Source organism: Rhipicephalus sanguineus, chromosome 5 (genome assembly GCF_013339695.2).
Source record: "Rhipicephalus sanguineus isolate Rsan-2018 chromosome 5, BIME_Rsan_1.4, whole genome shotgun sequence".
Classification (NCBI taxonomy): Eukaryota; Metazoa; Arthropoda; class Arachnida; order Ixodida; family Ixodidae; genus Rhipicephalus; species Rhipicephalus sanguineus.
In genome coordinates, this window is record NC_051180.1 from 79,958,457 (window position 1) to 79,982,094 (window position 23,638).

Below are 23,638 nucleotides of genomic sequence, written 5' to 3' on the forward strand. Positions count from 1 at the left end.
CCTCAGATATGCATGATATTTACTTTTTGATCGACAACGTTCACAGGTATGAACAGCCATACCAGTTCAAGACGGCTGGCCCTTGGGCAAGTGGTTCAACTTTGGCCGAGTGGCTGAATCGAGGGACGTGCCGACAAACAGAAAGACAGACAGACAGACAGACCAAAATTTCTGCGTTTAAGTTCCCCAAGAAAGACTATCGTCTTTAAAACGCCAGGCCTGCGCTGAAACCGCAGCACAGTCACAGCGAAAGCTGGAAGAGCGGCGTTTCTAGAGCCCGTTAAGCTCTCTTGGGGCTACAATACAAGTACACTAGAAAGGTACCCACTACGCCATAAATCACAATTTTTGTGAAGTTGGGAAGCACCTACTAAGCCATTGTTCGTCATTCTGCGGAGAAGCGAGGCACCAGCTACACGTCTGTAAGGCATTATGTGCACTTTGTTGACGCGACGACTGATGACGAGGAAGAATTATGGCTCACCCCTTCGTAATGGGTTGGAATCTTTAAACGGCCCACCAGTTATGTAATTTGCATTGGATGACGCCCGGTCACTATTTCCCTCTCCCGTCATGCTGTATAACATACGTTGACGTGGGAGAGAGACGGGGGGGGGGCGATGAACTTTACTGAGACCCCGAGGAAATGGATCATGCGCTTATGGGCTTCCTTGGCAACCAATACAAGTGCACTTGCGAGGAACCCACTACACTATAAATCAGTGTAATTTTACTGAAACCCCGAGGAAGTGGATCATGCGCTTATGGGCTTCCTTGGCAACTAATACAAGTGCACTTGTGAGGAACCCACTACGCTATAAATCATTGTAATTTTTGAGAAGTAGGGCAGCAGGCACTGTGCCATTTTTCGTCATTCTACGGAGAGCGTTGGTACCTGCTATACGCATGTAAGGCATTATGCGCACTTTGTTGATGCTGTGCCTGATGATGATGAAGAATTATGGCAGAGTCCTTTGTAATGGGTTGGAAGCATTCAACAACCTACTCGTTGCGCAATTCGCATTGTGTGACGCCTGGTTACAGAATTCGCGTTGTGCGACGCTTGGTGCTTATTTTACTCTTCTACCACGCTATATTGCATATGCTAATGTGGTTCCTTTCCGGCATGAAGCCTGTATAGGACCTTTTTGCAAAGCAGTTTCAAGCACCGGCATGGCTCAGAGGTTGAATACTGGGCTCCCACGCAGAGGGCCCAGGTTCGAACCTCGTTCCATCCTGGAATTTTTTTCTTATTTCGTTTTTTTTTTCTTATTTCGAGCGATACTGGTTACGGACACCGGCGGCGGCGGCGGCGGACAACTACGGCGCCAGAAACGGCCGGTGAAATGATCTCATAACAGCTTTCGCTGTAAAATAATTCTTACACCGTGATTTAACGGCACGGTCGGGATCGCTGGCGCACCCGCTATCTCGACAGCCATCATAGCGGGCAGCTCGTATACCCTTCTACGTGCTGCGCTCTCAACGCGAAGTGACTATGCGGAGAGCATTTCTCCCTGGAGCGGCCGTATTCTCTTACACCAGCGTTTTCTAGTTACGCAAGATCGGATACAAAACAGTTAGCTGCCAGCCTCACTTCGAATAACACTACAATTTGTTGCTATCGCATTCAATGCTTCGCCCTTGCGGTAAAACTGTGACTTTTCTTTAGTTAGAACGGATCGCTAGCACTTTACCCAATTCCATCACTACTGGTGTCTCTGGAAGAGCATGAGAAACACGCGTTCTCGAACCCGTCTGATACGGAAGCACGAGAAAGAGAAATAATAAGAAACGCCAGCCTAACTCAAATCTGATACGTTGCAGAAACCAGACTTCTCTTGGTCAGACGCCGTCCGAGAAGAGATAAAGAAAAAAGAAAAACGCTGATCTTAGATCAAAACTAATGATAACTTCGAAGCTCTGGTAGTACACGACGAACACGGCGCATCCCCCCCCTGACAGACACTTTCCAGACGTCAATAGCGGTAGCGTATAAGTAGAGACAAGAAACGAAAAATATAGAAAGGAAGAACTTGACAATAATGAACACGCGCCTATTTCAGGGGAGAAAACGGTGTTCCACGCGGCACGAGAAGCAATCAAGCTGCACAATGACAGGCTGGCTTCGGGGAGAAGAGTGCTCCCTCTTGGCGCCTCCTGGCGGTGTTCTTCGCTGGAAAACAGACGGCAGATGTTCGAGGGGGGAGGAGCCTGTCAAGAACATCGTTTCGTTCTTGGCACAGCAGTGCACGCGCGCTCAGCGTTTGCTCTTTCACTGCTTTGATCGCGGCGGCGTTAGGCGCACGCCGTGTGGGCTGTCGTGGTTTTCATCTGCTGCAAGAAACGGCTTCGGCGTCGCTGCAAGGCGTCCGCAGTCTAATATAAAGTACTGTAACGACGGAGGGACCCAGCCGGCGTGGTTAAACGGTGACGAATGATACACATCTGGCACAGACTGCGTATCGGCGACTCCGTGTGCTTTATGTGCGTCGGGTTTCAGTGTTTCACTTCTGCAGCAATCGCGGCGTTACCCTAAATAAACGATGTTCTACCGTCGTAGGTTGTCTACGGACGTAAACAATGATTAACCCTGTACAAAATCCTCATTTTTCGGCATAGATTATGTACCATACATGGCTAGAAGGAGTAATAGTTAACGAGACTATATGCATTGGTGCGCAAAGAGACCACTCGTATACAGTATATTTTGGTTAACCGGTGACCTATGCTCCTTACGTACTGCACGGAAGTTGCGTGGGGCTGCTGTAGTGTTTAGACTGAGTGAGTTAAGAAACGTCACGTTTAATTGAATGGTGGCGATTTGGGCTCATTGGTAATCAAACCCACAGGGGTAGCTTAGTACCTAAGTTGTCACGCTGCTAAGCTCGCGATGGCGGTTAGATTCCCCGCCATGGTAGCTTCACTTCGACTGAGGCGAAGTGCAAAGAACATGCATGTGCTTTTAGATTTACGTGCACGTTCAAAAAAGTCCAGGTGGTCAAAATGAGTCCGGAGCCCCCAACTACGGCATACCTCATAATCATGTATCGTGGTTTTGGCAAGAAAAGCCCCAGAAATTATTAATATTATGTTGATAATAAAATTTTGCTTGAAGATTATAGCGCGAAGAATAAATGACAATAACGAGGGCCGACATATCAGTGGGCACGGCGTGGGCACATATCAGTGGGCACGGCGAGACGACAGCGACCATGTTGCTGACCACGAAGTTCTTCTTCGCTGTACAGGTTTCGCTGCTGACAGTGACAGGAATACCGAGCACGGATGACACGTGCGCGCCGCCGGCTGACACCATCTACCTTTCCGTGGCAGATCTGCATGTGCAGACGCCGATACTGACCTTCTGTGTGGACGCTCCGACGCATCGACAGTTGCGCATGTCCGTGACATCAGCGACTGAGGCTATAAAGCATCCACTGCAGCATTTCTTCGACAGTGGGCACGGCGAGACGACAGCGACCATGTTGCTGACCACGAAGTTCTTCTTCGCTGTACAGGTTTCGCTGCTGACAGTGACAGGAATACCGAGCACGGATGACACGTGCGCGCCGCCGGCTGACACCATCTACCTTTCCGTGGCAGATCTGCATGTGCAGACGCCGATACTGACCTTCTGTGTGGACGCTCCGACGCATCGACAGTTGCGCATGTCCGTGACATCAGCGACTGAGGCTATAAAGCATCCACTGCAGCATTTCTTCGACAGTGGGCACGGCGAGACGACAGCGACCATGTTGCTGACCACGAAGTTCTTCTTCGCTGTACAGGTTTCGCTGCTGACAGTGACAGGAATACCGAGCACGGATGACACGTGCGCGCCGCCGGCTGACACCATCTACCTTTCCGTGGCAGATCTGCATGTGCAGACGCCGATACTGACCTTCTGTGTGGACGCTCCGACGCATCGACAGTTGCGCATGTCCGTGACATCAGCGACTGAGGCTATAAAGCATCCACTGCAGCATTTCTTCGACAGTGGGCACGGCGAGACGACAGCGACCATGTTGCTGACCACGAAGTTCTTCTTCGCTGTACAGGTTAGCTACTCTGCTTGCAACATAAAAACTAGTGATGAAGTCATGTTAGTAGTTGTGCCGTGCCCAAGCACCTGTTTAAGTATTGCATATGAGTGCTATTGTGCATGCAAAATGTTACTCTGTGGTGACGTTGAGACAAACCCAGGACCCACGAACGCTGATTTATTACACAGTATTCTTCAGGGCCAAGCAGATATGAAGGCTGAAATACTGCTGTTAAAATCGATGAACGAACAAATGATGGGCGACATGGACTTGCGATTTCGAGCAATCGAAGCCAAACTACAGGAATTTAAAGATAAATCACCGGAAGTTGCAGCTCTTGAATCCACTGCAGCTTCCTTTAAAACTGTACTGTCATGGCAGAGCTCCAAATTAACTGATCTCGAAGACCGAAGCCGTCGGGCAAACCTTATCATTCATGGTGTTCTCGAAAACACAAATGAAAATGACACGTCTCTTCGAACTGCTGTTGTAACCGATATATTCGAGAAAACATTGGGAGTGAAGTGCAAGTCCATAGCCCGCATTCACCGTCTTGGCCGCCAAGGTAGTCGTAGGCCTGTCATAGCCTACTTTCAAGATTATCAGGAGAAACAAGAAGTCTTAAAGAATTCAAATAAATTGAAGGGCTCCAATATTTATGTGCAAAATGATTATAGCCAGTGCACGCTGCGCAAGCGCCGCCTGCTTTGGGAAAGTGCAAAAGCTGAACGCGACAGCAGGAAACGGGTTACTCTCATTCACGACAAAATCAAAATTGATGGCAAACTTTTTGGCTGGGATGAAGCAAAAAATGCGCGTGTAGCACTTCATCCGCAAGCTACAGGTTCTGATTGACCCTCTCGACAATCTGTGACAAAAAATTTGAGATTGCTTAACGTAAACGCGCAAAGCCTGTCTAATAAAGTTGACAAGCTCGAGTACCTTCTACTCACCTACGATCCTCACATTACAATAATCACAGAAACCTGGCTGCACGAAGGTATAAATGATTCAGTACTAATTCCTCCGAGGTATCAAATCTTCAGACGTGACCGGCCAACAAGAGGTGGTGGTGTAGCAATAGTTCTCAAAGATGGTATTAGTGCTCGGCCCCTTCAACAGATTCCTGAGCACGAAAGTTTATTCCTTAAAGTAAGCTGCTGGGGCCATTACTTCACCGTGTGTGCCATCTACAGACCACCCTCTTCAACACACGAATATCTGTCTAAGCTATATGACCACATGTGCGCGTTCAATAATGATCGTCTGATTCTTGCAGGTGATTTTAACTTGCCCAATGTTGACTGGCACGTTCCACGCTCTGTATCTGATGTAACGACGTTAAACCCTCTCGCTGACATTGCCTTGATGTGTGATCTTGTGCAGATTGTTAATGAGTGCACTAGAGAGGCTGGAAACGCCCGTTCTACACTCGACCTAGTCTTTTTAAGTTCAAATGTATGCAAATACACGGTCTCGATTGAAGATGGCATCTCCGATCATAAGGCAGTATTTTTATCCTTTGGTATTGGTGAAAACAAAGTGCACCGGCAAGAGACCAGACATGTCATTAAGGATTACTCGAAGGCCATTTTGGATTATCTGTGGTTCCTATGTGATAATCTTTCTGATGATGTGTCGACCGCCTGGAATGAAATAAAAACTGCGATACATTACTGCACTGATAAGTTTGTGCCAAGTAAACAGGTTAGGAAAAACCGAAATAACCCATGGATTACTAGAGACATCATACATTTGCACCGTAAGCTAAAACGAGCTAGAAAAAAGAAAAAAAATACCCTGCAGACTTATCTCGTTAAAAGCCCAGCTTGCAACTCGGCTAAGCGAAGCAAAGGCAAGATACTTCAACCACTCGCTTCCTAACTTTTTGAAAACTAACCCGGATAGATTCTGGCGGTACTTGAGCGATGCGCACAAAACACCGACCGAGATATCAGTAAACGGCTGTATTGTTAACGATCCAGCCAAAATTGCAAACCAATTCAATCAGTATTTTCACTCTGTGTTCACTCAGGGAGATCATGCTGACACAAACATTAGTTCTCTTTCTACTATATCTGCCGATTTCATAACTGTCGAAGGTGTCCTTTCGCTGTTACTGAATGTTAAGACTAAATCTTCCGGTGGTCCAGACGGCATACCTAACGCATTTCTGCAACGTTACGCCGAACCTATCGCGCACGTCCTCACCCATCTTTTTCGTCTTTCGTTTCATAATTCCATTCTTCCCGATGATTGGCGTACGGCACGTGTTATTCCCGTATTTAAAAAAGGTGATCGCCTAAATGTTGAAAACTACCGGCCAATATCATTAACTTCCGGTCCTTGTAAACTTCTTGAGCACATCATCACGCATTACATAATGTCATTTCTTGAAGAAAACAGTATTTTGACTCCTTTCCAGCATGGTTTTAGAAAAGGCCTCTCAACTACCACTCAACTTGTCACCACAATTCACGACTTCGCAATAGCACTTGATAAGGGCGACCAAATAGACGCCATCTTCTTAGATTTTAGAAAAGCTTTCGACTGTGTCTGCCATGGTAAACTACTCACCAAACTTTCAAACATTGGTCTACCCGTTAATGTAATTAATTGGATCCGCTCCTACCTTAGCAACCGGAAACAGTTTGTCCAGGTCGAGGGCGGCAGCTCTGGGGTTCTGCCTGTAACCTCGGGAGTTCCACAGGGAAGTGTCCTTGGCCCTGTCTTATTTCTCATCTTTATCAATGACATCGTTTCATCAGTTGACACCTCCGCCATAAGCCTAAAGCTTTTTGCAGATGACTGCATTCTTTATAAGCCAATTAAAAGTGAAAGGGACCAAGAGTGCCTGCAGAACAACCTAAATTCTCTCTCCGATTGGTGCCATACCTGGTCGATGGAGTTAAACATTAGTAAATCAGTCTTTATGCGTATCTCAAATAAAATTACCCCTTTTACATCACACTACACCTTAAATAATAATCCGTTGATTGAAGTGAGCAGTTTTAAATACTTGGGAGTCAATATTACCAATCGACTGACGTGGAGTAAACATATTGACGACGCTTGTTCCTCCGCCTCTAGAAAACTAGGGTTTCTTAGACACAAACTAAAAAACGCGCCATCTCACATCAAACTTCTTGCATATAATACATTTATTCGGCCCCGTCTAGAGTACGCATGCGTAGCCTGGGACCCGTATTTTAAAAGGATGTTCATAAACTTGAAATGGTCCAGAGGAGAGCGGTAAGATTCATCTATAATGCCTATCAGAATCTTGATTCACCTTCATCACTTATGGCTACTAACAACATTCCACTTCTGAAACAGCGTAGAGCTATCGCCAGACTCAAGTTTCTTTTCCTGCTTCGTAATCGGCAGTTTAATATCGATCCCAGTAAATACATCTCTCCCTCTTCTTCTAGGAAAACCAGACATGCTCACAATCATGATCTGACGCCATACTTTGCACGTACTAACCTTTTCAAACACTCCTTCTTTCCGAGAACCATTAGCGAATGGAATACACTGCCTTCAAATGTTTTTCCTGAACGCGGCATTCCCGACTTTGAAAAATACATGCATCTTTTTGTGTAATCTACACTGTTGATATTGCAATGATACATTATCTCATCCTATTATTTCAGCTGTGTAGCTTTACTTTTTTGTGCTTGAAACTGTTTCTAGAAGTTTGTTCACTTTTCTTCTAGAGATGTATAACTAAGCATCCTAGTTAGTAAGACTTGTTTTTCAGTAGTATTGTGTATTCTAACTTGCTGTATAATGTGTTCGATTTTTTTCGCTATGCTCTCTTTTTTCGCCCCTCCTGCTTGGTCTACGGACTGCAGTATGTACTAAATAAAAAAATTAAAAAAAATAAATAAAGCGCCAGACAGAGACAAAATTATAGCGCTTGCCTCAGTCAGTGCTTAGCACTGAATACAATGTTCCTTAATGATGACAAATGCTGGATAAATATGGCTGAATGATTGCTAACGTCGGATCGTGTATGCTAGCTGGTGCTATAACAGCAATATCATTGTCATCTTATGTCCAAACAATGATGTGGCATAAAACATAAATCGGTTCTGTCTGAATTCTTTTTTTCCTCTTGTTAGTTTATTTGTTTGTGCCTAACTCTGGCCTCCCTGTACATTCTACATCCCACATTTCATGTACAGCCTCCTTCTACAATCCCTAAAATTGAGAACAAATGGAAAAAAAAAAGCATAGAGCGAATGGGCAAGGATGTGACATTTCCCAGTGCCGTTTCGGGCACTCCTGCCCCTGCGCGAAAGCGTGCTCGGATTTTGAGCTAACGCGTAACGCAAACACGAAAAGTGGAACCGAAATGCCAACTGCCAGTGGCCCTGCCTTTCAGCCAACCGATTTCTCCGACACAGGCAGTTCGCGCTTCGACCGTTTCCCTCCCATCAGCGACGTTTTCTTTACAGCCAAATTCTTCGGCACAAGCGCGTCGTCGTTCGAGCAGCAATGCATTCTCTTTTTTCTTTTTCTGTCGCGAGTCTGGTCCTATTGCATTGCTTGGCCCGTGCTTGTCTTAAGCGTCGCAGTTGTGTTTATAACATTTAGATTGTCACTCTTTCTCTTCCTTTTACTGTGAGAGGCAAAGATTTTTCGTTCAGTCACTGTGTTTGTGTGTGTTCTCAGGGAAAAGGCTGAAATCGGTTTGTCACCGCAGTCTGAAATGTCCAAAACGTCGTCCGAAACTATTCTTCAGAGCTGCGTGTTTTTCTTCTTCCTTCTTTTGTTCATGTAAAAAACTATAACAAAAAATAGATTCCGTTCAGAGATTAGGAATGCCTTTGCTTTCCCGCTTTTTGCAGGAAAATGGTTGGAAAAAGGGGAACCTAACTGAGGAAGAAAGAAAAAGTCGGTCTGACGCGAAGTCACGGGCAATTCAAACGCTACATTGAATATAGGAGTGTTACTTTTTTTTACGATACGAAAGATTCTTGGACAAATGCTTGTTTCAAGCCATTTTATATATATATTTTTTTACAAGTTGAGCGCTCAGAAACAGGTGCATCGCAGCAAGCCCTATTCGTGCGTTTCAGTGTCAGATGGTTACGGGCAACCAATGTTGTGCAGCACCAAATGCAGAATACAGGCAACTATAATATAAGCTAGCAGTACCAGTAGATGGCGTTAAAATCACTGTCACATGAAGGAAGAAGGAGCTAGAACAGATTGTCAGGTGAGAGGAAGGATTCTCTGTCTCAAGCGCTAGAGCGTGGGTAAGGTTGTCTCTGTGTGCGTGCATGCATGGCCGTGCGCATACACGCCTGCAGGAGAGTTCCTGTCCCCTGAGCCGATAGGCAAACTTCACTTGCGCGACTTCGTTCTTCCCCCTCCAACTCCCCCTGTCCCCCACTGCCACCTTTCGCCGACAGCAGTGTACCAAGCGTCTAGCGCAAACCAAAACCGCTGATGTTGAGAAGAAGCGCAAACACGGGACGCCATTCTCGGGCCCATGCATCCCGAGCCAGGTCGTCGTCTTCACGTCGTGCTTTTCCTCCCTCTCTTTTTCTCATCCGATATTTTTCCCAACCCTTTCCTACCATCCCTCGGCACCCCTCTTTCACCTGCCTGCATGGCCAACCGACCTTTCAGCGCCCAGAAAGCGGCGGCCTCGTTGAAAGAGCTCGATTGTACGCTGCGTGCAAACTTTTTTTTTTTGTTCTATTTCTAAGCATGTAAATGCTGAAACGGCTTGTATCGGGCGGCGACAAGCAACGTCATTTTCACGCCATGCTCGTGCTTCCTTCAAAGCACGGGCAATGGTGGGGAGCGAGAGGGGGGGGGGGGGTATGCTTCCTTCCCGAGCCAGAACACAGCACGTAGGCAAAAACATCGCTATACCGTTGTCGTGCCTCCGAAGCGGCGTGTCACCTCGACCCGGGAAGAAATGGGTTCATTGGTCTTGAAAGCGGGAGTCCGCTGTGCTCTCCGCTGTTCGCACGCCTGTCCTGTTCTTGATGCGAGGCGGCCGGAAAGGTGCAGCCGACTCTGTTGTCGCTGGGAGTGAGTGCATTCTGCCGAAACTGCAAAAGTACAGGTTGTTTGAATCAAGACATTGGAAGCGGAGGGGTTGAGAGAACGAGAGGGAGGAGGAGTGTCTGGAACGAGTGATGACGCCCGCTAAGTGCAGAAAAGAGAAAATTCGAGGTTACCGGCCGGATTGGAGGCCCTACCTGAGCGCGCCGGAAGTGCTGATACGGAAGTGCCAAGCAGGTAGGTGCTAAGAACAAACGTTGAGATATGCCAAAAGTTGAATAGTCCAGTTTGAAAACAGCTTGGATAATACTGGGACGTTGTTGTCACCACTGGACTGTATGACGACACCCGTATAACAAGTGCTCCAGTTTTCATTTCTCTATCTCTCTCTCTCTTTACACAGAATCGGGCAGGTGCTGCACATGTCGTTCTACAAAACTGATTGGCTGTCTTTTTTTCTACTTACTTTGGCCATGCGGGGTCAAAATCATGTTGACCACGTCACGTGTTAAATATTATACGCGTGTTATGCCAGATTATTGGTTTTACTGGCTATACCATCGTGTTATTTCAGGGTACTTAATTTCCACGTTCTACCATCGGTTGCATCCAGAAACAAAGCTCTCTCTGTTCCGTGCACCGTTGGGTTGCAGCTTCGCGATTCCAATCCACTCGTTTGGCTTCCAAAGGGCCGACATGTTTCTTCGGGCGCAGCAGCGAAAACCACAGCACGCGCAGCAGCTGTTGCTTCAGCCGAATTACTCCATCCACGTACGCCACTGCTGCTACCGTTTCTCCCGTCACTACTCGTGTAGTCCGCGGCTTTCGTGCGTCGGAACTAAGGCCCAGCGTTGCTCGCAGGCGCTAATCTCCGGCTGCACAAGCAACCCCGCGGTCCTTTGGGCCCAACTGCAGCGGCTCTCCGAGCCGTGTCGGCCTTTATTTCACGCGCAAAGCAGCAGCGGCGGTTTTAAAAACCGGCCCGTAGGGTCCAACGCCTCGGGAAAGAATCGAAAGGGAGGAGACGGAAGCTCAGCACTAGACACGCTAGTGACACCCTCCTCTCCTCTCTCGCTCCCTTCGAGAAAGCAGCTCATTTAAATACTGTTTTCTCGCTCTCGCGCCCGGCTTCCTCGAGAGTGATTTCCCATGCAAATTACCGGATCTGCCTTGTCGATGCGAGCTTGTTTCTGGCTCCTCTTTCTGCTGCTTTCCCACGGGCCCCTGCCTTTTCATTTCGACACTAAACTGGCCTTTGAGGTTGGCCCCGTCTTCCTCTTCTTCCTCCCCCTCTGCTCGCCCTCCTTTCTCATTTTCCTGCTCTTTCATCGCAGCCCCCACAACACTACGCTTTCCTGCCTTTCGTCTTCACGGTCAGCCTTTTTAATGACGACCGTTCGGGCGTACCCTATTTTGCGTTTGCGCGAGCGCAGCCATGGGAGCGATCGATGGTGGATGAAAATAAAATATAAAGAGAGAAGGGGGCGGGGGGTGGAGTGGAGCTTTTGTCGCAATTTGGTTTCCCTCTTACTACCTTTATTGTTTTTCTGATTATTCAGCTTGCTTTTGTCTCTGGTGATAAGTGCATCGACAGTGAACTAGAGAATCTAGAGTTTCTTCTGGAGCTGAAGTTTGTCAAAGATTTTACGAAACCTAAGGAACATTCTTTGATTGGTCGTCGACATCGCTGACCTCGATAAGAAAGGTGCCAAGACGTTCCTGCCAATCAGAGAGGCACTTTTATGAGAAACCACGGCCTAAGTAGGCCACTGCTCCCTCTATTTCTATCGACAGCAGTGCTTAGCTTTCGTAATAGTGCACTGATTTAGCTCGCACATACTGCATCGTGTCGGCATCGAAGTTACTCTTTTCGCTTCCTTTTGTAGATCTATCTTTACTTTTCTCTTCGCCAAGTTTATCTTTACTTCTTTCTTTTCTTATCATTCTAGTTTTTGACTCCTAACTTCCTTCGCACATCACCAGATTCTCGCTTCGACGTAACATTTTCTTTGCCCACTCGTAAGAGGGAGAGAGAGAGAGAGAGAGACAGTTTCGTGAAAAGGAGACTGAGGGGTCGGCCTGAGCTATAGTACGCTCTGGCCTGCTCGTTAAGCGCCCATATTCTCAGCCGGCTCTGGCTCACACGTGCCCGAAATGAACCAACGCAGCGCCTGTTGTACAAAGTGGCCTGAACGCGCGTGTGTGTACGCAAGTACATAGTCCAGGCGCGCGAGTGTCGGCTCCGCTCTTCGATCTCCTGTTCAAGCTGGACCACGTCTGCTTTGCAGCGAACGGCTTCTGTTTGTCCACCAGCCGCTCCGATTCTGCTTTTTTTTTTTTTTTGAACCGCCGTTGATTTTGAAGAATAACGAGCAAAGGCTTCATAACCTATAGCTACCCCCTCTGAACCTACAGCCCACCTTCCACTTCATTTTTTGGGGCTGTACTTCATTGCTGTCCTCATTCTTGCCCTCGTGAAGACCGCTACCGTGTTAGCTCAGGGACGACGTTCCCACTTGAAGCGTTAGTGGAAGATATAAAAAACGGAGTCATCATTGTGAAAAAGAAAGATAGAAAGAGAAAAATTAAGCGAATGAAAGATCAGCAAGCGCGGGAGAGGACTTCTTTAGGGCCCAGGTCGAGGGTTGTGAGGCGAGGCGAGGTGGCTGGGTCAACGCTTTTATTATTCACGGTATAAATTTCGCTTATTGCCCTCGTCTCTTTGCACGGCTCCCTTAAATTCTTCATCGCCTTCTTCTTCGTCTCCTGAGCCCAAGAAATTCAAGTCGCGCAGAAACGGTCGCTGTTGACTTTCGCTCTCCGGGTGGAGATATTTGGAAACGCCCCGCGGAAGTTTTACTAAAATCCGGTCACGCCCGCGGCAGGGACCTTTCTAAATACGACTGGCCCGTTGGCTGCTCATTTAGTGGACAAAAAACACGAACGCGTGGAACGGAATACTTGAGTCGTGAAGACTGCGCAAACGAAACAAAGCTCGCGTACGTGATAAGGAAGGAATAGAGAGTTTTAGTGCTGGGGACCCCAAGCCACCTGCGTACGCACGCTCTTGCGTTCCTTTGTACTCCCAGCCGCATCCACGGAGAATACAAAAGAGCGCAAGGACCCGCGCGCCTCCAAGCCCGCGGGAACCCAGCAATAAAACTCTCTAATGTCGCGGCATACGAAAAGAGCACAAAGGTAGCGGGAATGAGTCGGAGTTGACGAGGGAGCGGCAGCAACGAGCCTTGAGACGAAGCACTACGCTGCCTGATAGGAAAATTCAGATCTTAACTTGTTACAATGCAGCAATTCCCTGCGCTTAATTCTATTCCTTTTTATTGCGATAGCAATTACATGGACACTCGAGGCGTCTTTTTTCCGTCGCCTTCATTTTCCGTTTGAAGTACAAATCGATAACATCGCCCCTCGCGTCGTATGTGCTACGGGTGAGAGAAAGCTTGCGTATGTTACAGACGGACCCGGCTCAAGCAGAGATGAAACGTGCCGGCCGGCTCCGTCGGCCAAAGGAGCGCGAAGGGATGCCAGTGGCATGAGCGCGGGGGGGGGGGGGGGGTTCGTTGCTCAGGCAGCAAACGTGAACATTGATAAAAAAGTAACAGTTTCACCACAAGGGCGAAGCAATGAACGCGATAGCAACAAATTGTAGTGTTACACGAAGTGAGGCTGGCAGCTAACTGTTTGTATCCGATCTCGCGTAACTACGAAACGTTGGTGTAAGAGAATACGGCCGCTCCAGGGAGAAATTCTCTCCGCATAGTCACTTCGCGTTGAGAGCGCAGCACGTAGAAGGGTATACGAGCAGCCCGCTGTGAAGGCTTTCTAGATAGCGCGCGCGGGCAGCGATCGCAAACGCGCCCTTAGATTCAAAGTTCAGTGTGGCTGCTCGCGCGACAACCCCACCGCCGCCCCCCCCCCACCTCGCGTCTTTTTTTATGGTCATAAAGACCGGTGGGGCGTTTCCTGTCTGCTTCGACGGCAGGCCTCCCGAGCGGGGTGATGTTATCGCATGCACCCTCGGAGCGACGGAAATGGGCCGGCTCGTTTGATCTCTGCTTCGTCCGGAATCGTCGCCCCCGCTCGCGCGATTTTACCCGCGGTGGGACATACAATGCATGGGCGGATCTTATCAATTTGGACTTCATACCGGGAGGGCATGACGGCGACGGTAACGGCAAAAACCCGTCGAGACTGTCCATATAATTGCTATTGCAATAAAAGACGCGGTCGCGAGTGCCGTTTCGACAGAGATCAGTAGACGGTTCTTAAACTTGTACGCACTGTGCTCTCACCGACTTCGCGTTGAGCCGACAGGCCGCAGGAAAACCGCTTCACTCACTGGAGCGCCCGTATTCCCTCACGCCAGCATTTTGTATAATTACGTGAGATCGGATCTTAATGGAGTTAGCTGTTAGCCTTACTTCATTTAAGCCAATCTTACCCCAGTGATAAAGCCGTAATAACATATTGTCACGGTGTCGGGACTTCGACGAAGACAACAGCTGGCGTGGTCAAGATTAAATTCTTTATTTGGCCGAACTTGTGGCCGGGAAACTGAAAGTCAAACTACAGCAATACACTGATAGCGGCGAACAGAGCGTCGACCGAGCAACATACCCACTACGCCACAAATCATAATTTTTGTGAAGTTGGGAAGCACCCACTACGGCATTATCGTCATTCTGCGGAGAAGCCAGGTACCATCTGTAAGGCATGTGCAGTTTCTTGATGCGACGGCTGATGACGATGAAGAATTATGACTGAGCCTTTTGTAATGGATTGGAAGCTTTGAAGGACCCACTAGTTACGCAATTCGCATTTTGTGATGCCCGGTCGTTATTTCACTCTCCCACTACGCTTTATAACATACGCTAACGTTAGAAAGAGATGGAGAGAGGGAATTACCTTTATTGATACCCTGACGAAATGTATCATGGGAGCCTTATGGACTTCCTTGGCAACCAACAGAAGTGCACTTGCGAGGAACCCTCTACGCTATAAACCATCATAATTTTTGTGAAGTAGCGAAGCAGCCACCATGCAATTTTTCGTCATTCTGCGCCGAGCCGTGGTACCTGCTAAACGCCTGTAAGGTATTATGTGCACTTAGTTCATGCTGTGGTTGATGACGATGAAGAATTATGGCAGAGCCCTCTGTAATGAGTTGGAAGCATTCAACAGCCCACTCCTTGCGCAATTCGCATTGTGTGACGCCTGGTTACAGAATTTGCGTTGCGTGACACTTGGTTGTTATTTTACTCTTCTACCAGGCTACATTACATATGTTAATGTGGTTCCTTCCCGTCATGAAGCCCGTATAGGATCTTTTTGCAAAGCAGTTCGAACTTCGTTCCATCCTGGAAATTTTTTCTTATTTCTTTTTTTTTCTTATTTTGAGCGATAGTGGTTACGGACACCGGTGGCGGCGGCGGACTATGATCTCAAAGCAGCTTTCGCTGTAAAAATACGAGATAACGCCGTTGTAGCAAAGCTCTAAATGTCGACGAAATGCGGCAAGAGATGCGATGGCAACACCACGTTGCTCATCTGCGCAAGTAAAGAAACCTAATGGCCGCATTACTACAACGTGTAACACTCGTTCGTTGAAGTAATGCGCAAGAAGTAGTGTTAATTGAATTTCATAGCATACATTCCTATAACTTCCAACAGAACTAGAACTGCTAGCTGTTACAGAGAGAGCACATGTGCGGCTATAACGAGAACGTGGTTTCGACTTGCTCAATACAACAATACTGAGGCTCAACTCGCAAAGCTTATCATTCGAAGGTGTTTTTACCATTTGCTGGCCGCCTTCGCTAATATTACGGCCGACGTCACAGATGGCCTTGGCGAATACTTCTATACCCCAAGAACTCTATCGTGAATACGGGGCACAGGGTCTTAATTCAAAAAGCGTTTCTTTTATAAGTGCTTCTTGAAATTGGTCAGTTGCTATCCTTATAGTAACACGTGCAACGTCGGTATAGGCTGTTGTTCAGTTACTTTCCCAGTTTAAAAGCTTTCTTTGACTTTTAACTTGTAAATACAAGAACAGAATTAACGTCAACTGCGCGTACACCAAAACGTATATGCGCACACACGCAGACACGCGCGCACAAACAATGCGATTTTCTACCTACCGTGAGGCGAAGGTAAAAAGCATCAAGTACTATTATCATCTCTTTGTATTTCAATACTTTTCCTCTCTTCTTTTCGCGCGAGCTCCTGAGGCGCACGGCTCTCCACTCGATTTCACGAGGCTCGAGACACTCTAAGCCCGCAACCACTGCCCGCGGGATTTCCGCGTGCATTCGTCTTTATTATCCGGCGGCCAAAGCAGAGCTCCCCGAGAGCACAGCACAAACAGAGCCACGCATGAAAAGAAAGACATCGTATAGGCACGCGCCCAGCACGACCTTTTCCGAGAACACCGAAAGTCGAGGGAGGAGAGAAGACACTCGTTTCGTCCATAAGAGTTGGACTGTGTTTTGTCTTTTCTGCGTCTTTGTTAGGCGAGGATGGATGGAGGTAAGGTGGTGTTTTATGGGGCCCTGCCATCAATTCTTGTCTCCGTCTTCTTCACCTCTTTCACTTGTTTCCTACCGATGCTGTTAATGTTGCTCAGTGTCCTTTTTAAAACGAAAGTCCTTGATGCCTCCTCAAACTGCGAAAAATGACCGTCGGCGGCGTCGGCGTCAACGCGAGCGATGCAAATAATCATGTTATGACGTCACCGTATGACACCTTGTTACGTCACATGTCGGCAGAATTTGACGCCATCACGTGACATCGTCTCTTTGTCAAAGGTGGCCTGATCATGGAGGCACTGGAAAACCACGTTGGGCGTAGCAAAGCTTTCGGAGGACAGCATCAACTACGATTTACTGAGGAGAAAAAGAAGAAGATTACTTTCGCCTTCCAGTCGTCTTATACAAATACACAAGGAACCGTGGGACTTCTTTCTCGTCTTTTTCTTGTTTTATTTTTTTGCGGCTGAAGCATCCGTTGTCGGCTTCACGTTTCGAGAAAACCTAGTCTCACTCCTCACGGCTTAATATGCGAAGTCGAATGGAATAGTAAGTCGCATTCAACAACTAGTTTCTTCTCACGCATATCTAAAGAAATGTATGCTGCGAAACTCGAGGACGCGGGTTCGATACCCGGACGCGATGGCCGCATATCGGTTGGGGACGAACTTCCAGAGCACAAGCGTACATGGATTTAGGTGCATGTTAAGGAGTAAAAAATTATTGCGGAGTCCTCCTCTACGGCGTACCTCGTAATCCCCGTGTGGCTTTTGGCACGTAAAACCCCAGAATTCAATTTTAAGATACTTATGTGAAGTTTGCTGGTTTCGCAGTCAAGTTAACGAGCGACTCTGGCTTTCATTGCTGCAGTGTGAACGTTTCGCACGTACAGGTGCCCCAAACGTAAAACGGAGCAAGCGAGCTGTGGCCAAACGAGGCGAAACTACGTGCAAGCGCGCTCTACCAGAGAAGTGGTTCTTTATTTGTAAATGGATATGATGGTACTATCGCCTGGCACATTTCCGTTTATAAATAAAGAACGTCTTCTCTGATAGAGCGTGCTTGCATGCAGTTTTGCGTAGTTTAGCAACAGCTCGCGTGCTCCGTTTTACTTTTGGGGCACCTGTACGCCTGTGTATGCACTAGGTTCCGAAATTATATTTCCCAAGCCCTTATTTCATTAACTCCGAGGTAGTAGAGCAGTTTGCTTGTACAACCCCCGTGGGTTATCAAAATCAAATTAACTTTAGGGCTATTTGCAAGCCATCTTCGGCTGTGCCCCAAAGCGACTAGCTTTTTTCTTTCTTTCTTTATGTTCCAAACAAAATAGCAGGCCTAATATTAAATCAGGTAAATACAATTGTAGGTGGGAATGCGGGCATCCGCCTAATAAAATCACCGGGTTTGCCGAAAGTTAGATTGCACAATCAATCGACGTGATGAACCGATGATGTCGTTTAACAGCCGTGCAAGTACTGGCGGACAATAATAGAATAACTGATTCCTTGCTGTTTTAGTGATAGTTCAGATGCCCGAAATATTTTCTCTGCTAACTGTTAAATACGAAAACTGCCGAGGCTTCTTGGTGCACCTACGTGACCACTTGTTCGTGATGGCGCAAGTAACGGGTGTAATAGGGCAGTAGTTAGGACAGGTTGACGTAGCAGGACAGGAGATAGGATAGGTAGCTTGTCCTGCCTGTTTGATGCGTCGTTTTTGTCATGCTGAAGACCAAGGCGCATCCCCAGCTGCGCCTTTTGTTTTGGTGACGAAATCTTCAAGTTAAGTTTACGTTTTGGTTGAAAGAAGGGCTGCCTTCAAATAGGTCTTAGCCTGCTTCGGCATAAATTCTTGAAGCGTTCATGCATTCTTCGTTTTTGTCATAAAATTTACATACTACAGAATGATGCCTGAAAGTATTAACTGTCCGGATGACTTTCTGTTAGAAATATCGGTAAAATAAATGTTCAGGTGCCAACAGATGTTTATAACGACAAAATAAACACATGTAAACATTTTGGGCGCACTGACGAGAAAAACAACACATAATTCACAATTACACAGCAGATACGAAATTCGCTTTCAGCAACTGGACATCTTTAACTAATGAGTAATCATAATAACTTAGTAAACATACTAAACATACAAAATCTATTGTACACATGCAATACCGGACAACGCTAACTAGTGACGAGGAAAAGTGCTTATATTATAATGTACACTAATAACGAATAGGAATGAGGTAGAGCTGCAGAATTCTTTTGTTCAATTAGCCGACTTAATTTGGTAGTGAAGCTTTCCTAATCACGTCATGCAAAGCATTTCTGCGGTGATAATTTATAGTTTGTTGTCCAGCAATTCCAGTCGTTTCTAGGCCATCTCCCAACGTACTTCCAGAAATATGCATCGTTCCAAACTTTTCTCAACGAACACCGCCATCACCACATTCAATACATAGACATGGCTTCCGACCCAGACTCATCGACGCTGCTGTTTTATAGCCTAAAAGCGAGCCTTTTTGGCACGGCCACCGTAACCACTGCGCAAGCCTTCGAGCTAATCTAGCTTTAGCGCCGCCGAAATAGAGTTTTGCGCCATTATTGTGAAATAGCCTCGAACGATAGCACACGATAGCGCCTTTCGGTAATGACGCGAAGTCTCCAAAACGAAAGAAAAACAATGGTGTCAATATAAACGACCCCGTGTAACCGCAGGTCTAAACAGTGAACAATATGAGGCGCCCGAAGGGTGCGGAAAAGAGAAATAGATGGAATGAAAAGGGAGTGAGTTCACAGAGCTCTCAATGTTCTTCAGAGACTTCTAACACCGCTTCTGCTTCGACAGGAGCGGCTAGCCAACGACGGTATCCCCTACAAGACGCTCCTAATGAACCGCCCCGCTACTGTGTGCCGAGGAATGGGCAGAGCATGCGCAATGTTTGTGGCCGCCGTCAGTCTATGTAGGCAGCCGGAGGAGTCGATTAGGATCCGGCCGAGAGCGGTGGCCAACCTAATTGACACAAAGCCGGGCACGACCAGCTGTGGGCGCCACCAATCAAACGTGAGGGTCGCGTCCTCAGACAGCGCGGCCTGCATGGGATGGCCGTCAGAGGCGATTCGAACATGAGGAGGGATGCCTGCCGCTTGTGTTTGTTTATTTGGCGTACGCCTTTCTGGTGAGAAGAACGCAATTCCGGAAGGAATGTTTTCTTCTGACGTTGAAAAGAAAAGAAGGCAGGTACATGCGGAATAACTCCAGTCACAAGAGGCAAGAACTGTCCGACATTCGCCGCATCGTTTCTTGTAGGACGTGGCAATGAAGAAAAAAAAGCGCAGTCCGTGCTGTCACCAGGACTAAGTTTAGATCATTATTTCCTGTGCTTCTACACGCACTGCATTTTCTGAAAAAAAAAAACAGACGTGTGATATGCTTGACATATATCGAAATTAACTGCACTAGCTCGTCAAGCGAACACCCATTTTAATCTGTGCTCTGTTTTTTACTAATATGTACAACAGCCAATAACTAGCCAACGACCTGCGTCACAGGACTAGCATGCAATATATATTCATGTAAGCAGGCTTCAAAGAAACAAGAAAGACATTCTTGTCTACGCATACTAGAAAATAATAAAAAATAAAAAGTATGTATTTCTCAGTTTGTCAGTAAAGTCACTTTGTACACATTTAATAAAATTCGCATATGTTGACTGACCAAACGATGAGCGGTGTTCGTGGGAGATGCTATTAGTGCGACTATGTACACAATGTATGTGAACGCATGGAAAGGAAACTGCGGTACAGTCACAAGTTGCTGACGGTAGTGGCCGAGTGCTAACAAAAAAACATTCAGTCAATAACATCTAAAACTTGTTTCTAACAAGCGCAGCGTCACCAGTTCTGTCCAACGGCCGCTTAAAGACTGTTCGGTTGTAACGACGTTTGTACACTGTCCTCCACGGCGTCGTGTCCGTGGGCGTTTGCACTGACGTCATAGAAGCGTTTGGTGGGTTCCACAGTGCGCGCTTGCGAGACTTCAGTCTCCCGCTCGCGGAATCTGATTTATCGCCCGTGAGGCACTCCCTGACTACGTTTTGACGGTACTTGCCATCCGGACAGTTGAACGCGTCGGTGAACTCGTTCATGCTTCGCATCAGAGCGTCCAGGTACGCGAGCTCGGGCACTTTCTGCTTTCCGCGCACAATGGGCACGTAGTAGCGTTCTCGCAGCTGCGTGCACAACGTCCGAAAGGCGGACACGAAAAACACTTGGTCGGGACTCTTGTCCTCAAGACCGGGCAGCGTGGTCTCGTCTCGAGGGTCCGCGTAGGCGTGGTAAGCCGTGTACGACAGCCGCAGCGCGAGCAAGTCGCTCACGAGACCTCCGCACTTCATGACGGCTTCGTCGGCCGAACCGGTGCGGCTGCTCTTGCCGATGGCGGTGAGCACGCAGTCGGCGCTCTTCTTGAATTCAATGTGCTCGGCCTCGCCCATCCAGCCGGCGTCGACAGCGTGGAAGAACTCGTTCACCAGGTCCTTGGCGACCAGCATCCCGAGGCCACCGAAGTTCATAGACCACGTGCTCTCACTCACGTAGTACGGCGGGTTCATGACCCCAGAGGGGACCACGAAATGGTTGCTTCGGATGTCGTACAGCAGACTCTCGCGGGGCGGCCCGGACTTCTGGTGAAGTTCTACGAGTCTCGACGGGAATATGAAGTTGGACATTTTGCCGAAAACCTCGGTGGTGGTGGCTGAACTTTTCAGCTGGTTCGTGTGACTCGCCCCCATGGCCTTGGCGACGGCTTCCACGTAAGGGCCGCTAGATGGAACCGTCTCGTAGTACGCGTTAAGTGTGGTGTCGTTCATCAGCCAGGCAGGGTATCCCACTGTCATGCTAGACTTGGACAATATTGCGAATACTTTTTCCTTCGATTCGCCTTGCACCCACTTGAACTCAGTGAGCATGTGTCGCAGGCCCTCTTGCAATGTTGCCATCATCCCAACAGCCCTGTAATCTGCGGCCTCGTAGCCCATCAGCTCGGCATACACTCGACCGATGGCCAGCGGCATTGCCTCAGCTGCGTCCACGAGGCATCGCATCCAGTCCTCCATAGGCGGCTGGCCCAACACCGGTCTCTTGGAACGTCTTGTAACTATTTCTGTACTTAAAAGTCGTGTGGCGCGCAAATTTCTGCATGAAGCGCCAGCCAAGGTAGTTCATGGCTCGAGTTTTGGTCGTGCCGTCTCGAAAGAGCAGGCCCAACTTCTTGAAGTAAGATACGGAACGCACAAGTATCATGGTATCTGCGGTTATTTCGTAAGTGACACCAGTCATGATTGTCTTCAACACCTTGACCCAATTTATACCGCTGTCTTTGTCGGTGTATTGACCTATTTCGCTGACCTTAATCTTTTTCAGTCGCTTCCTGCGGCACTGAACGTCGCACCGATGAGCCAAGTTCACCTCGAAGGCAAAAATATTGCTCACCATTTTTTCAGAAGGTCCGTGCTCAAAGTCCTCAACGATGCTTGAAATGTAGACCTTGTAGGCCTTAATAACTTCCTTCTGTGTGGTTCTGTACGTCAGTAGCATGTCCGTCGGCAGGACAAACGTGGAGCATTCAAGTGCTATCAACTTTCTGGCGTGTAATTGGGGATCATCGGGGTCCGGAATCATGCGTACTGATACGAAGACCCCAGATCCGGTATCGCGAATGTACTCTGCCATGAGCTCTTCCGGCTTACCACTGAAACGACCCTCGTACGGCCAGTCACTCAAAGCGTACTTCTGCCGCAGTTTGTTCAACGGGCCCACTCCGTTTCGGTCTCTTTCGCGGAAGTCTTCGCAACCCTTGAAGAGCATGGCCAGCTTGCCCAGAGCGTATCCCGACTGGGCGTACGGGTAATAGCTCTCCACAAGTCGCCGCATTTCGGAGTACATGTCATCGGTGACGTGCTTATCTGCACCGAGTACGACCTTCCGGTACTTCTCACTAGGCTCGTGAATCCAACGTTCACAAACGTACTGGAACATGCTGTCGCATGGCTCCACGTTGTGATTTATAGCGTAGAATAATGTCGTTCCACCTATTCCACACCGAATGGTGCGGCAGACATGTCCTAGCCCTTTCTTGGTGGTGGTGGGAGTGACGATGACAGGTGGAACAACGGGGCCGACATAGAAGTACACGAAGAGGTCCAAGTAAGACATGACGAGAAATATTATCAGGACCAGTATGTTACCAAACAGCAACAACAAGGGGATCGTCCTTATTCGCACCATCGCAATGTAGTAGGCCTCATCTCCCTTAGGCTTGACGAATGCCAGCTTGACTTGAACGTCTGGTCCCCGTTTGCGTTTTCGGTGGTGGTGGACCTAAGGGCGGTTGTGATTCTTCCTTCGTCTTTTCTTCTTCCACCAGCGACTTTTCCTCGCTTTCGTCCTTCGGCGTTGTTTCGCCACCTTCAGTTTGTTTTTTCTCTGTTTCTTCTTCATCTTCCTCCTTCTCTTTCGTTTTTTCGTACTCTTCTTCGGCTTTTTCTTCGGTTTCTTCGTTCCGCGTTTTCTCGCCAGCTTCTTCTTCTAGAGGGTGGCTCTCGGACTCGGGCGCCGCTTCGCTCTTCGAATGCTGCTGCTCACTACTCGGCGGCTTCGCACTCACCGACGAGCCAGTCTTGGCCTTTGATTGCTCGGCCGCGCTGGTAGTGTGCTTGGTTAACTCCTCACCTTCAGCTGCGACGGGAGCCTCCTCCGGTTCCACGTCTTCTTTTGCCCCAGTCTCTAAATCTGAAGTCTTAGCCACGATGGTGCTCCCGGCTGCCTCACTCTTGGCTACCACTGTGCCTTCTGTCGGCATATCCACTGGGGCGCCTTGTTCACGTTCGGGTGAACTACTACTGTCTGCCATTTCGACTTCCAGAATTGGCAGATCTCCTGCTCTTGAGCCTGATTTGGATTTCTCCGAATGGTCGGTGGACTTCTGAGCCGCTTCTTCTGGCGCAGCAACTGCGTTTTCTTTGTC

At 48.0% G+C, this 23,638-nt stretch overlaps 2 protein-coding genes across 2 annotated transcripts in view; one reads left to right on the plus strand and one right to left on the minus strand.

Moving 5' to 3' along the window:
- The window catches only part of LOC119394751 (neuronal acetylcholine receptor subunit alpha-10-like), a 387,146-nt gene that overhangs the window by 102,628 nt on the left and 260,880 nt on the right, over positions 1-23,638 (plus strand). The window lies entirely within an intron of this gene.
- On the minus strand, positions 20,461-23,078 carry LOC119394750 (neprilysin). The gene is given in 2 exon segments (XM_037662056.2): positions 20,461-21,719; positions 21,721-23,078. Coding segments are annotated over 2 exon segments (2,349 nt in total). The 5' UTR covers positions 22,828-23,078; the 3' UTR covers positions 20,461-20,477.